General features: G+C 40.9%; 1 protein-coding gene across 1 annotated transcript in view; it reads left to right on the top strand.

The window, feature by feature from the left end:
• The window catches only part of LOC112103832 (vascular endothelial growth factor D), a 34,407-nt gene extending 24,948 nt beyond the window's left edge, over positions 1–9,459 (top strand). Inside the window, exons 3-7 of the mRNA XM_024195788.2 lie at positions 997–1,187; positions 3,045–3,193; positions 3,857–3,954; positions 6,722–6,917; positions 8,822–9,459. Of these exons, the coding sequence (XP_024051556.1) occupies positions 997–1,187; positions 3,045–3,193; positions 3,857–3,954; positions 6,722–6,917; positions 8,822–8,948 (761 nt within the window). The 3' untranslated portion in view covers positions 8,949–9,459. The remainder of the gene's footprint in view (positions 1–996; positions 1,188–3,044; positions 3,194–3,856; positions 3,955–6,721; positions 6,918–8,821) is intronic.
• The last annotated feature ends 6,001 nt before the right edge of the window (positions 9,460–15,460 follow it).

Raw genomic sequence — 15,460 nt, 5'->3', positions numbered from 1 at the left:
AATCACCACAGAATCTGACTGAGCACCTACTAAAATCATACATATAAACTTATATTTCTCTTCCCCTCTCCCAGTCATCAGGGACTGATCTCTGTCTATGGTGTATGTTTTGTTTTAATGTAGTGGTATTGTGTGAAGACTAGGCCAAAGACGTAGATATTCATCACCCCTTTGTTCGTCTCTCTTTACTGGTTCCCAATGAACTACCAGGGCAAATTCCAGGTTTTGGTCTTCATCTTCCCTGAGCTCCATGAATATGTAACTCACACATGGAAGAGATCAGAATGACCACAAACCTCAGTGCATGCAGAACAAAATGTAAAACCCACTTCTCTGACCTATTCTCCCTACAACAACACCTCAGTTTTTCAAAGTGATTAATAGTGGGAGAATATGTGTGCTTGAAGAGTATTTCTGTTATGCAAGTGACATCTTGAATGATGATGTGCACATAATTAAATTAGTTTGGAGAGCGCATTGTTTTCTACTTTAACAGGAAGCTTAAAGTCAGATTCTGATCTCGATACACTGGTATCAAATGGAGTAACTCTATCGACTCTAGTGCAGTTACTCCAGGTTTACACTGCTGTAATGAAAATCAGAATCCATGCCCCAAAGTCCTAATTGAACAATGGCAAATAAATGGATCCTAGGGCCAAGATGTTCAAAAGTGACTGGTGATTTTGGGTGTCCAATTTGAGAGATCTTGATGGAGCCTGATTTTAAGAAAGCGCTGAGCACCTCCCTCTGAAAATCAGGTTCCTTTAAAATGACTCATGCTGGGTATCCAAAAATGGAGACACTCAAATTCACTGGTCATTTTTTAATGTTTTTGCCTATCGGTGAGATCCTGTCCCTATTGAAGTCAATGGGAGTTTTGCCGTTAACTTCAGTGGGGCCAGGATTCCACCCCAGACCTGCTTCTTGTATCTTTTTCATTGAATGCAGTTATTATTATTTTTTTAATACTGTTCATAATGATTGTGCTTTCTACAGTCATAGATGAGGAATGGCAAAAAACTCAGTGTGTGCCAAGGGAGACCTGCGTGGAAGTTGCCAAAGAGCTAGGTACAACCACCAACAAGTTCTTTAAGCCTCCCTGTGTGAATGTGTTCCGCTGTGGAGGTTGCTGCAATGAGGAGAGCCTGGGCTGTATGAACACAAGCACAACTTACGTTTCAAAAACGGTAATTGGAACAATTTGTCTTCCTTCTTGCCTGTCACTGGCTCTGAAACAAAGTGAGGGAAGAGGATGCTGGGCCTCTGAAAGCCAGTTATGGAGATACCTGAGGATACAGCTATTCTCTACAGTCATAATGATAAGCATACATTTGTATTGATACAGAGTGAATAAGGCCTTCCGAATGATGATTTAGTGCCATTTTATAGTCACTTTACGCAAGTATACCTGACGAAACCCGGTGCACAGCTGTGGAGAATGAGGTCACATGAATGGACTATGATCTCGTGTTGCGTTAATGAGTTTAATTCTTCTTTATTCTATAGTTATTGAGACTTGGGATTTCCTGATGCTAGTGGCTCATGGAGACTCCCAGCACCACTGACCTAATGAATTCTGTAGGAAATTCTGATGTGTAGTGCCTCAGAGATAAGTTCTAAATTTTGAAAATTGGGACCAGTGACAAAAGAAAAGTGACTAGTGATTCTAGAAAAAAGAACAGGAGTACTTGTGGCACCTTAGAGACTAACAAATTTATTAGAGCATAAGCTTTCGTGGGCTACAACCCACTTCTTCGGATGATTCTAGGTGTCTCATCGTTTGGGTGTCCTGCTTCACATGTCTTAAAGGAGCTTGATTTTCCCAAGGGCTGTGCAGCTGCTCTTTGAAAATCAGGTGCCCTCAATACAAATGCCTTAGGTTTTCAGTGCCCAACATCACAAATTGCTTCTGAAAATGTAGGCTTAAATCAATAGGCAGATACTGCTAAGTAGCAATAGGCAGCAAATAACCTGAATTTTGCAGGCAGCACTATTCATTTACAGTTGTGAAAACTTTATGCCTTTAAAGAAATACATTAAATTCTGGTTATGAAAAGTTTTTGCACTGGTACAAAATTCGTGGACAATTGTTTAGAGAGAAATTTAAAATATTCCTGGAACAAGCATTCTAAAACCAGTGGTCTTGACCCACCGCTGTGTTATTCCACTTGTGTATCAGTGTAATTCCACTGATTTCAGTGGAGTTGTGCTGAAATAAAACTGGAGTAAAGCAATGGTGAATCAGGCCCAATACCGTCTATGTAGATGTTTGTTAATCAGTTCCATTTGTCAGGAGGAGAGCGCTCTTATGAGCTGTTGTATGTACACCACAGATGTCTGACCATCTCAGAGGTCTGGGTCAGGCTAGAAACCATTTATTTATTCATGTAGTTATGCTTGGAGCAGTAGTTCATAAGTTCATTAAAAAACTAAAGTTTATTCAATTCTGCAGAGTGTAACATTCCTTTAACTTCCTTCAAAATAGCTATTTTCAAAAGCCTTTGGGTACATTCTGTTCCCAGATACAACCATGTAAATCCAGAATCATTCTACTAAAGTCAATGAAGTTACTCCAGACTTACATCAGTATTACTGAGAACAGAATTTTCCCCTGAGCTCTTTATTTCTTTACAGAAAAATTGTAGGCTTCATGGTGAAACATCCACTGGAAGTTGAGACAGAGAAGATAAATGAGTCTCTATATAAGTTTTTGAGGTTACATTGCTAATGTATGTGAAACAAGTTCCAGTCATCTACATGTTTTTCAGCTTCATTCATGAAACATACTGTTGATTGCTCAGTAAATGATATTTACAATATATTATTTTTTTAGCCCTGGGTCGACTATGCTGACCAGTTCCTAGCTCAGTGGGCATTGCCTAATTTTCCCTTTTGGTTAACTTAGGTCAGAACCTGTGGTGGCTACCAGCAGAAAAGGGGGAGGGGGGAGGAGTGGCAGTGGGTAGGAAGCTGGCATTTAAAAGATTTTAAGAAATAATGATAGCTGTATAATGGAAACTGAACAGCATATTTCATTCTTCTAGCTCTTTGAGATTTCAGTTCCTTTGACAAGTGTCCCAGAGCCAGTGCCAGTCAAAATTGCCAACCACACAGGTTGTAGATGCTTATCAACTGCTCAGCATCACCAATATGCCATCATACGAAGATCTGTCCAGTACCCAGAGGAGGATGGGTAAGGCTCTCTGTCTTTACAAAATATTACGGAGTTTACGGCATTAACAAGGAAGCTCTTTTGTTTTAAGTCATTCACTACTGGTTTTCTTCCATCTTTTGCTTTCCCACTAGTTTCCAAATACCCTGGGTATTCTTCAAACTTATAGAGCCAAACTCAAACCTGCTGTAAACAGGTTTAGTCTGCACATATTTGGCAGCCAGATTGAGGCCACAATTCAGCAAGTACCTAACTAGAAGCACTTGGGTAATCCCATTGCAGTTAATATACCGACTCGTATTCTTAAAGTTAGGCACGTTCCTAACTTGTGCATCATTGAATTGGGACATCAGTGCAGACTGCCACAGTGTTCCTATCTAGGGTAATATGACGCAGTGCTTAATTTGTAATGAAAGAGGTGCCGGGGCTCAAGCAATTTTTTTACTTTCATAACATGGCAAGTCCAGAGGCACCTGGGCTATGAACTGTGGTGCCGAGGCTCAGCCCTAGCAAGCCCTGGCATAAATTAAGCACTGCTGTTGCCATTAATTCACATAATACAGTTGACAGGTCTGGCAGTAAATAATTGTCTTGAGCAAACTAGCTAACTAGTCTTTTTCCGTAGCTACATTAATTCTTGTGAAGCTTTTTTAAAATACCTGACCATGTTGTTTTTCCTTCTAGTTGCCCCTTTACCAACAAACTTTGTCATAGTGGCTTGATATGGGACAGCAACAAATGTGAATGTGTGGTAGATAAAGAACATCCTGGCAGAAGGGAAGGTAAAAGTAGTATCTTTGGCTGACATTTCTGCAGCTACCATCTCTATCAGAAGGGGGTTGATAAGGTTCTCTCCTTTTTCTCACTGAGATTTCTCTTTGATTCTAATTCAATAGACGGTATTGTCTTATTATAGAATACTCTAGTTGTAAACACGCACACAAATGGTGTTACCTCATCTCATTTTCTTCTGAGCATTTCTGCCTTTTCATATTAGCAATGGGAATAAGGAATAGCAATATATTAGAAGGAATTAATGTAGCTGGCAGTCACTCTACATTTTCATTGTACACAGATGACTTAGTCGTTTGTTTAGGGGGCTTTCAACTCAGTATCCCACATCTATTCACCTGTATTCAAGAAATGTTCATGTTTTTCTGGTTTAAAATAAATTGGTAAAGATATTACCACTCAAATTCGGGGCTACGTTCTACCCTCATACATAGTGCACACATGAAAACCTTACTGAAATCAGTAGGGTTTTATGAATAAAAATGTGCCGAGTGTGGACTTCTGCCCCCAGTGATTCTAGAGTTTGATCCTGCAAACCATTCCTCACATGATTGATTCTTATAGGCTACACTCAGCACAAATTGTACTTGAGAGGAAATGTGCTTCAGAGACACCCCTCTGAGGCATAATGCTTCCTGTGCTCCCCTCATGTGTGGGGGAAGGAGGGAATGTTTCACTTGAGCCTTTTACAGGGCTCTTTGCTCTCTTTCCCCTTGTGCCCAGCTAGTTCCCTGACTGGCAAGTTGGCACTCAGGGTTGAGCTGTGACTCCCTCCCTCTCTCCTCAGTCCTCACCCACTGCATGGAGAGAGTTATGCATGCAGGCAAGACTAGGGCACACTCTATATGATGCCAATGGAGCTACTTGTGAGAGTAAGGCTCTCCGTTAGGCTACTGGATACAAACTGAACAGAATAACGTTAGTAGAAATGATATGTAGAAGTGACTTCCAAGAAAGCATCCAGCTTGGTATAAAAGCATAAGGTCATTATCAGTTGTTCCCTCCTTCCTCTTTTCTTGGTGGAGAAGAGTTGAATCCATCAAAGAAATCAACTGAAAACTTTCCTTGGGGGAAAATAAACAAACTGCTATAAATCTAAAGAATCTTGAACATATTGAGTGGTATTAAAATCTCCCTAAATACCATACAATATTTATATTCAGATGGGCAATAATGGGAATCTAAAATACCTGGACTACATGGACACAGAAGAAAATCTTGCCTTTCTAGATGATCTTACATTCAACAAATTAAAGCATACAAACCAGTAATAAAGGCAATTTGGCAAGCATTTGCATTCCTAGGTCAGTGACCTAAAATAAAACTGTATAGCTCCATAAACTCTTTCTGTCTAGTATGCTCTCTTAGCATTAATAGACAAGAAACCAATTTTATTGGGACACAGGTTTGTCATCCTGGATCAGATCATTAGTCCATCAACTATGGTATCCTGGCTTTATCAGTGCTAAGTAACTGATACTTTATAGGAAGACCAAAGTGTGGGGATTAGGGGGACACCAGGCAAACTCATATTGCACCTAACAGCTAGCCATTTGTGCTATGGGCTAACAACCAGATAAATCAAGTGACTTATAATAACAACTGTGTTGTGCTTTTTACTGATGTAAGCCAAACATTTCCAATAATGAACAATCATTTGCTGCAGTTTGACAGTAGCTTAGACAAATTCATTTAAAATAAGACCTTGAGGCTAAAGCAAAGAGAGAATTGAACAATCTACACCAATTAATATATGCCAAGGCTCATCACCCAAGGAGGGGGGTGGGGAGCATTTCACCAGAACCTATGCAGATTTTTGTATCTTTAAAATATATTTGCTTTTTATGTTGTTTGGCTGTTAATTTCTGGTATTAAGTTAACAACAATGGAGGCTTCCCTCAAATAATGAGTACGGTATATCCTTTCTGGCCATTGAGGTGAGAGCTCAGACCAGAGGTCATAGTCATAGGTTAAATTTCACATTACATAGGTTAAATCCAAGACCTATTTATAAAATTACAGGAAATTACCATTCCAATGACACATTGTATGCTATGACCTTTAACCAGGGTGTGCTGCCAACACTTTACTAAGGGCTCTCATAAAAATGTTCATCTTTTGCCATGATAAATCTCATGGTATGCCAGGATGTGCATGTTTGCAGAGAAGGGGTGAGGTGTTGAGGAGCGCAGTTATTTATTTTCTGCTTTTATCATTGAAACAAAATGTTTTCTCACTGCCCTAACCATATTAACCAAGAAGGGAATGTGTGCTGCTTAGCAATCAGACTTAGACTAGGCTGCATCTTGCTAGAATTGTTTATACTTTGTTTCTGAAAAAATATACTGAGTACATTGATTGAGAAGCACAATGTTGTGTGAATGTTGTTTGTACTTTGTATGGGATACGTGTTTGGTTTTTTTAAATACTTGCCATCTGGTGCATTCCAAAAATCAAAAAGCTCCTCGCAAATATTTTTTGTAGGCATCCCAGGGGAGGTTGTCTCTGACAAGGGTGATTTAGCAGTATAGCTCCGTCAGAAGCAGGGAAATCATCCCGATCTTCTCTTCAGTTTGGTGGTGGCCTCATCCAGCATATTAACTCATCATAGACATTCTAAGGACCAGATTCCTCCTTCATGTACACATGCATAAATCCTGGTGATTTCAGTGGAAGTTCCACACATACAATCATATAATCTAAAGCAGAATCTGGGCATACAGACCTTATTGCCAAAAGATTTGTCTGTTGTTACAGGACTCCCTCCTCTTGCTGAGCTGGCTAAGTGTGGACCACATATGGAATTTGATGAAGATAATTGTGAGTGTATCTGTAGATGGAAATGTCCCACCGATTTTTTCCAAAATAAAGTGAACTGCAGCTGCTATTTGTGTAGGGAGAGCCAGGAGAGCTGCTCTCAGAAACACAAGATATTTCATGCAGAAACCTGCAGGTAAGTGTTCCTTTCCTTTCAATTTCACACCTCTTAACATAGCTGAGCCACATGAAAACCATGTTCTTTTCAATTAAGCAATACATATCAACTTGGAAAATACAATTCACTTTTGTAGTTTTGGGAGTAGTTGTTTTTTAATGTGTTTGCCAGTTTTCTTTGTGGTCCCAATCTATTGATATAATGTCATTTATTGATGAAACCCGAGTACAGGGAGTCAAGGGTTGTATTCTCGACTCTCCCAGTTACTCACTGTGTGACCCAGGGCAAGTCACTTAACCCATCAGTAAAATGGAAATAATACTTACAGTATTTACTTCATAGAAGGTGTGAGGTTTCTTTAGCTAACGCACTTTGAGACCCTTGGACAATAGGTACTACTTAAGTGAAAAGAGGAGTTGTTAATATTTGTTATGTAGTTTCTAAGCACCCTTCATGCACAGAGACATATTTGTTTCTAATAGCTGGGAAACAATTTCTTTAACTATCTTATCTGAAGACAGTGTATGTCCCAGAAGATTTGTGGTGGTATTTGGAGCCTTTCATTTCTAGGTGGTTCAGATTCAGTCCACGTCCCTTGTGACTGACAGTCATTACCTTCTGACTGCTGTGCAGTGGCCTTTGGAAAACAAGTTAATTGTCTCAGTATAATTCATAGTGAACAGGTGTCCATGTGACAAAAAACATCATCACATAATGCCTACCATTAAATGAGCATATTTTCTCACCACCTCAGCAGAGTACTCAAGGACTTAATGGGCGTGGGAAATTAACTATCCTTTCATGCATAGAGATAGACCCTCTAGGTCAGGGCTGAGGTACCTTGAGGCTGTGTGGGGAAGCCTGCAATGTCTGTGTTGTATCTGTCTTGTCCTGTGGATAAGTAGAGTGCATTATCTGCAAAGATATCACTTCACCACCATTCGGGAGCACTGCAGTCACATAATTTAAAAGACATTAAACTAGAGTGGCCCCTTCACTGCTCTGAAGGGGGCTCAGAAGGAGGCGGGGGGACTGCTAGCTCCACAGGCCTGGTCTACACTACGACTTTAATTCGGATTTAGCTGCGTTAATCCGAATTAATCCTTAACCCGTCCACACAACGGAGCCAGTTACTTCGAATTAAAGGGCGCTTAAAATCGATTTCTGTACTCCACCCCGACGAGCGGAGTAGCACCAAAATCGATTTTGTAAATTCGAATTAGGGGTAGTGTGGCCGCACACCACCGAATTAATGTGGTTAAAATTAATGGGGTAGTGTGGCCGCACACCACCGAATTAATGTGGTTAAAAACCGAATTAATGTGCTTAGTGTGGCCACGCACAATCGAATTTATACAATCTGTTTCCCAAATTCGAATGATCTAAATTCGAATTAATCTCGTAGTGTAGACGTACCCACAGTATTGCTCCCTCTCCTGGGATTCTCTTTTGGAGCTCTGTGAGGTGAGGACTCTGCAGGATTTGGAGGTCAAGAGGGCGTGAAGCAAGGAAACAGCTACTCTTTTCAGCATTGCCATCTGGCGAGCTCTTGGGTTTCCACTTAGGAATCTGATTAGAAATTACTTTACTCTTTAAAGCAACATTAACTTGGGGGCACTCTAGGGCTGCTACTGTGCAAGTGCTGGGAAATTCAGGCAATGGCAAGACATGTTGTTAAAGAGAAGGGATGTCAGCAGAATGGTGTGAAAGGGGAAATCCTCCATGCAGATGCCTCTCTTTATCTAGGTTTCCCCTTTCATGTGGACCTACTGGACCTATCCATTCCACGCCTTCCCAATCTCCTCCCATGCAAGGACATTACATTTTGAGTAAATGTGCTAAGATGCTGAAAATGTTGAAGGATATACAAGTGGAGAGCTATCACATTATCATGCTTCTCTCTCTCTCTCTCTATTAAACAGCTGTGAGGACAAGTGCCCATTCCAACCCAGAACATGTTCAACTGCAAAGCCAGTGTGTACAAAGCATTGCCGTTGTCCAAAGGAGAAGAGAAGCTCTCATGGGTCACAAAGCAAAGAAAATCCTTGATCTAGCTTTCCCCCCCTCTCCCAAAAACACACTGCTTTGCAAAGTAGCTGTCACTGACTTTTAAATCATTAGTAAACATGGGACATCTTCCACATTAATCGCAGAAGAATGAATCCAGTCTGCATTTATTTATTAGATTAATCACTAACTATTAGTGGGCCCTCTGGGTCATTGATAGCTGTCTTCTAATGGATAACTACAGTAGAAAGATTACCAGCTGTAGGAAAGGAAGAGTGGAAAGAGTCAACTCAACACTGTTATATGGAGGATGAGACTGGTATATGTGTAGTAGAGTGAATGTCACCGTCCGGCAGTTCAGGAATTTGAACTAAATAGTCTCTGAATCCTTAGCTAGTGCATCTCTTTGGTGAAACATTCTTCAAAGCTTCAGTGTACAGGATTTGGCTTCTAATATGCTCAGCACTGAATGATTTGATCTACTGTCCAGCTTTGATTATCATTTTGAGTTTATCGTACAACTACTGTCAGATGTGCCATATTTAAATGTATATAAGAAAATAAATACTTCAATTATTCAAGCTGTTTATTATTCTATGTCATCTCAAACAAATGCAGACAAAACAAAAGCAAACAAACCCACCCCACAAAAGGGTCAAGCTATGGCTTCATTGGGTTTGTCCCCACTGGAACTGACCCCAGTCCACACCTAGCTTGGAGTAAGGACACTTGGTAAATCTGGTTGTCACAGTAGTTTGAATAAAGGATATCATTTCCCACACAGGTGATCAGGGCCGGCTCTAGGCACCAGCCAAACAAGCTGGTGCTTGGGGCGGCACATTTTTAGGGGCGGCATGGCCGGCGCCAGAATGCCGCCCCTAAAAATGTGCCACGGCCGCCCTAGCTCACCTCTGCTGCTGCTGCCTGGGAGGGAGGGGGAGATCCCGAGCGGCCACGGCGCGCGAAAAAGCCGTTTCGCGCGCCGCTGCTCCCCCTCCCTCCCAGGCTTGAGAGCCTGGGGGAGGAGGCAGGGCTGGGGATTTGGGGAAGGGGCGGAGTTGGGGCGGGGGGTAATTAAAAAACGAGGCGGGAGGTGGCCAAAATTGTTTTTGCCTAGGGCGGCAAAAATCCTAGAGCTGGCCCTGCAGGTGATGGGTTTCAGTTTTGGGGGTTTTTTTGGCTCCTGCTGTGGGGTGTTGGTGCCCTACTGAGATGACACTCACACAGCTACCAAAATACCCCCAGAGATTTTTGGGAAGTCAAATTCTGTTGAGGGCTTGTTTTACTTTTAGGCTGTGATGCTATGGAAATAGAGGGTATCTTCTTTAGGAGGGAATTCATTTCACCCACATATGAGCTGAGCAATGGAGCATTATGCAGGTCAAGTGTGGGAAAAGGCTGGAGAAAATACTGTCAGGAACAATCCTACATTGGCAATGGGATGGATTAAATGACCTAACAGGTCTTTTCCAGTTCTAAATTCTCTATGTTTCCAATGCTATTTTCAGAAGATGGACGCTCAGGAGGAACAGTGGAAACAAAACTGGACTGCTAGACATAACAAAAGGAACAGAAACAAATCTTTGTAATGTGTGGGCTGAGCATTATTTTCTGGATTTATACAGGATTAACATTTGGGTTTCTTTAAAAAGAAAAGGGCCAAATCCTGCAGTATTTACTCAGTAATTGGGCAAATTTCCCATTAACTTTAGTGCATAGGTGCGGGAACTAGCGGTGCGAGGGTGCTGCAGCACCCCAGGGATCCCGGCTGATGGCCCCGTGTGCCCAGGGTCCCGGCTGATGGCCCTGCGTGCCTGGAGTCCCGGCCTCAGCTCTGGGGGGATGGGAATGGATAGTGGTAGGGGGGCTGGCTTTTAGCACCCCCACTATTAAAAATGTTCTAGCGCCACTGCTTTAGTGGGACTTTTATTTGAGAAAAGGATATTGGATTTGGCCCTAGACAAATGTTCTGAACAGTTACTCCCAGACTCTCTATCATCTGGCTATTGCTGGTGTACTTGTGGATTCTCCTGGCGTACTCTCTTCTCCCTGATAGACTTCATACACATATTTGTTATCAGACAGGTTGTCCCAGCCCCTTCTGCAGGTTTCTCAAGGCGACAGAAAAATGCAACCCCTCCACTTTGCTCAAAATCCAGCCCCTTGGTTGGACTTGCTGGCAGAGAATGCTGCACTGGTCCAATAGTTATTGCAGCTTGTACATTTCCCCAATATGTCACGGAGCTGTCAGAGAAACTGCATTTCCTGAACACCACGCTGCCTCCCATTTTGGGCCAGGACCTAAATGCACAAAACTTTGTTAGTATAGCATTGTTTGCGCAGCTAAATGATTGTTTAAAAAGTCAGGCAATACAATTCTATACCCAACTGACAAAGACGAGGCCTTGTTAACATTAGGTATGCTATTATGTAATCGCAAGGAATGATACTCTTAAAAAATAATAATACAAAAATGAAGGCCATGATCCTGCAAAGACTTATGCATGTGCTTTATTTTACCAATTCTGAGTCATTCCATTGACTTCCATGGGCCTACTCCCAGTGTGCAAAGTTAAGCACTTGCATGAGTCTTTGCAGGATCAGGGCTGCCTTCTTGTCCCCCTTCCCCATTCCTTCATAATACATAGTATCAAAGTTAACATTAGCAAAGCTTCTTTCCTGTCTCTCATGTATACCGTTGGCCAGATTCCCTACAGCTGGTGCAGGAATGCAAAAAATCCCTGAATCTGGTAGGCCCCTGATGGCTTGATGGAGATTCACCTGAAAGGGCACCATCTGCCAGCACTGCCCTCCCTTGGGTTTCTATGGTGTAGAAGGGTAGATTTAATGGGAACCCTGCTGATAGAAGGTGCACCGAATCAGTACATCCATCCTCCTCCATCCCTTGTCACCACAGCCTACTTTTTGAGTGGTGCTGGCTCACGTCTGTCCTTCCAGCACAAGAGAGATGGCAGCTTATTTCTTCTACAATAAATTCCTGCCCTGGCAGATCTTCTGCCACCAAGGCCCTGTGTCAGTGTTTGTGCTGCTGGAAGCTGTCCTTTTCCATAATGCTATCCTATACGAATAGTGAAAAAACAAAACTGGAGCATGTACCGGATATTCAGAACATGCCACATAACAGCAGCATGTGGAAAAGCTGAAGAGTTTAAGCATAACACTCCAAATGCCAGTTCTGTGGGATGTTCTTGATTATTACAGCCACAAGACGATCCGGGTGTTGCAAACACCATGGAAAAGACCATAAATCTTCCATGTGGAAAACAGGGACTAAAAGGAAAACACTGACAGGATCCTTTGTTGCAGATGGAAACACAAGCAGATATGTAATGACAAGAGTTTGATGAGGATTTATACAAACCCTTTGAGGATATTTTATTTGACAGATACCGGAAATGATCCATTTTGAAATCTTTAATGTACCATAAAAAATAAATGCTTTTTATGTATCAACTTTCATACCAATATATCATAAAATGTTTTACAGATTTCATAATAGAGATTTAATATAACAATGCAGAAGACTTAAGTGAGGCATGTAAAACTGATGGCAGATCTGTATTTTGATTGATGTCATCAGCTCTTGACCTATGACTAAAAGACCTTCACTGAAAAAAGGTTGCTTGAACAGAGGAACATCTCTGTCTGAAATGTGACGTGCCTTTTATTACTGTGTTCAGCCTGCATTGCTTTTCAAAAATATGGACCTGATCTACAGATCTCATAACCAGAGTAAGAATTCTAAACTTTCTTGTTATAGTATGTCATAATTTTTACATAATCAGAACTGTCTACATCTGGATTCTGACCTTTTGAGTTCTCCTCTATACACTAATATGTACATTAAGATTCAATACATTTAAATAATAATGGCTAATTCCTCATAAAGCCAATATGAAGTTTGATTAGAACACTAGTTATTACTGACTAACCCTTTCACATCTTCCATGTGTTTTTCCTGGACTGAATGAGAAACATAATAAAGCTTCAACACTGATGCAGCCCCCACCTTTGAAACAGTCAGAAAAGTATTGTCCACTAATGAAAAATGTACTTAAATTCTGGAGGGACAGAGGCATGTGTTCTGCCTACCTGGGAAGGTGACAATGAAGAACTCCAAACACATCTGGTAAGGATAAATAACCTACTTATTTCAAACCAATCCATATTTTGTATACTTGTAGAAGGGCCTGCAGCACATGGAATATGCAATAGAAAGCTGAGAGATCATTAAAAGATTATTGTTTTTTAAACAATATTGCAGTATCTATCCCTGTCCCTCATGCCCTCTCCACTTGTGCTCTGTAGTATTTGTTCCCCGGCCCATTCCGCAGACCATGTAGAGCTTGGGATTTTCAAGTAGAAGAACATGAGGCACAGGATGGGCACAGTCTGTACATCATCTCCTCCATCTCAGACTTGTGAGAATTCCTCACCTAACTTAATACTGACCACCACCATCAACGCAGGCCTACTCACACTAAAGGAGGTGTCCAGGGCCAGTGTCCAGTACAATATACCTTGAAGGCTAGAGAGAGGAATGGGCAGGAAGATACTGTGGCAGCAGAGATGGTGGTTCTAGGCTACTATTGTATGTGGATATTAGTCTGATTCAGAAAGCTGAATATCACCTGAATGTAAGGACTCATGAATTACACTAGCAGCCTATTTGTCCATCCCTTTCAAACAAAAAAATTAAAATGATGGTGTTTCCGTGCAGAAGATCTGCTTCTCTTCCTTCTTCCATGTAAATCAAGAGGAATGTTGTTTAAATCAATAATTACACTGAGGTGGCTACATTAGTATAAACAAAAGGAGAATTAAACCTGCAGGAGCGGGTTTGGTTTATGTTCTCCAGGCAATGGGACTCGTCTTTCAACTGCAAAACATAATAGACACTATCAGCTGGTAATCCATATAGATTTTGGATCCTAGCTGTGAATTACCACATGTGTAACTACGAGTGGGTAACAAGGCAAATTAATCTAAGCTACTTACATAATCTGTTCTACACTGAATGATAAACAAACCAGGATGTACAAATGATGTCCTGTCATCCATTTTTGTCTCGGCCAGCCTCCCATATCAATAGTTACAGAAAACATCAACAAGAGGTTTTAACTCAGGGGGAAAAAATCTGGTTTATATTAAGTTTAAAAGGAAACTGTTCCCAGTCAGTCAAGTATGATGGATGGTGGCAGGGCTTGGCACCCCATCTCACAATACACTTTTTTTTGGTTTTATTCTTACCATATTTTACAATGCCCCTAATTCTTAAAGGCCCTTCATTGGGATGACCCCTCCCTCTAGTAGAGGAAACCTGGAATCTGTTTCTTCCAGACCCTGCCAGCATTTTTCCTTGGAAAGCAATGCAAGGTGCCCCCTGCTCCTCGGGGGGCTGAGAGCATTGAGCTTCTACAGAACAGCAAGTGCTGCCAGGTTTCTGAAGAGCAAAATCTAACATACTTTAAAATGTTTATAATTGGATAGGCAATGACTCCCTGATTCTACATTGTTAGATTTTTTTTAAATGTGATGTTCGGTTGTTGAGAAATAATCTAAGGTTGGGTGACAAGATAGCAACAGACCAGGAAGTGTTTCATTTAGTTTCCTGACCTGAAGAGTGTTTGATTACAGTGGTGATTCTTTCTTTATGAAGACACTAATCCTAATGTTTGGTTTATTTGCAGTTATTTCACAAGCCCAGGTGAGAATGTGATGAAGACTAAACTGATTAACCCATCACATTCCATTTATCTGAATCCATGGACACTGTTGCAGGGTAAAGTGTCTATCTAGGGTTTTCTATTGAGCCCATCACTTTCGTACCTAAATTAATTTACTCCCCTGGAAAAATATATCTGCATGGCAACATCCCTAGTGGATTTCATGGAGGACTTTACTTTTCTTACTTTCCTGATAAAGAATTACTTGCTTGTTATGAATGAACCTTACTGGCGAGCATAGTGCATTACTATTGAGAGTCCCAAGGAAGTTAATTAAAAGGGGTATGGACCCTGTTGACATGAGCAGCTATTCAGAATTGGAATGGATGTTCAAACATAACTGTGCAGTATTTGTCCAGCTCTATTCTTGAGGCAAAAAAGAAATTATATAAATACTGTATTACAAAGCGGAGCTCACCAAATTAATAAGAACTATGAAAGATTTGTTTACTAGATGTTACCCATTTAATGAACTGTAACATTTTCTTTAATCAGATTACAAATGCGCTATTATCAAAAGACCTTTAAATCCACATAGTCCATCTCCAATCTGGGATTATCCTGTGTATCCTTTTAAAGAAATACTTGTTTCACTTGATATTGATTTTTTAATGAAAGTTACAGTTGAGTACTCATTCTTATCATTCTTTATAAAGTAGGTTAGCTTTTAACCAACTGGCTACATTTTTCACTTCTGCCCTTTAAGATTACATAGTTCATGATACAGTACAGTATATATACATCCTTTGAGATGGGAAATGCAGTTTGCTCTTAATCCAAGCCCTGTAGAAAACATCCAAGATGCTA

The sequence above is a fragment of the Terrapene carolina genome, unplaced genomic scaffold (assembly GCF_002925995.2).
Source record: "Terrapene carolina triunguis isolate 2854851 unplaced genomic scaffold, T_m_triunguis-2.0 Scaffold23, whole genome shotgun sequence".
Classification (NCBI taxonomy): domain Eukaryota; kingdom Metazoa; phylum Chordata; order Testudines; family Emydidae; genus Terrapene; species Terrapene triunguis.
The sequence above is the reverse complement of the archived record's forward strand: the minus strand, read 5'-3'. Positions and strand labels throughout refer to the sequence as shown.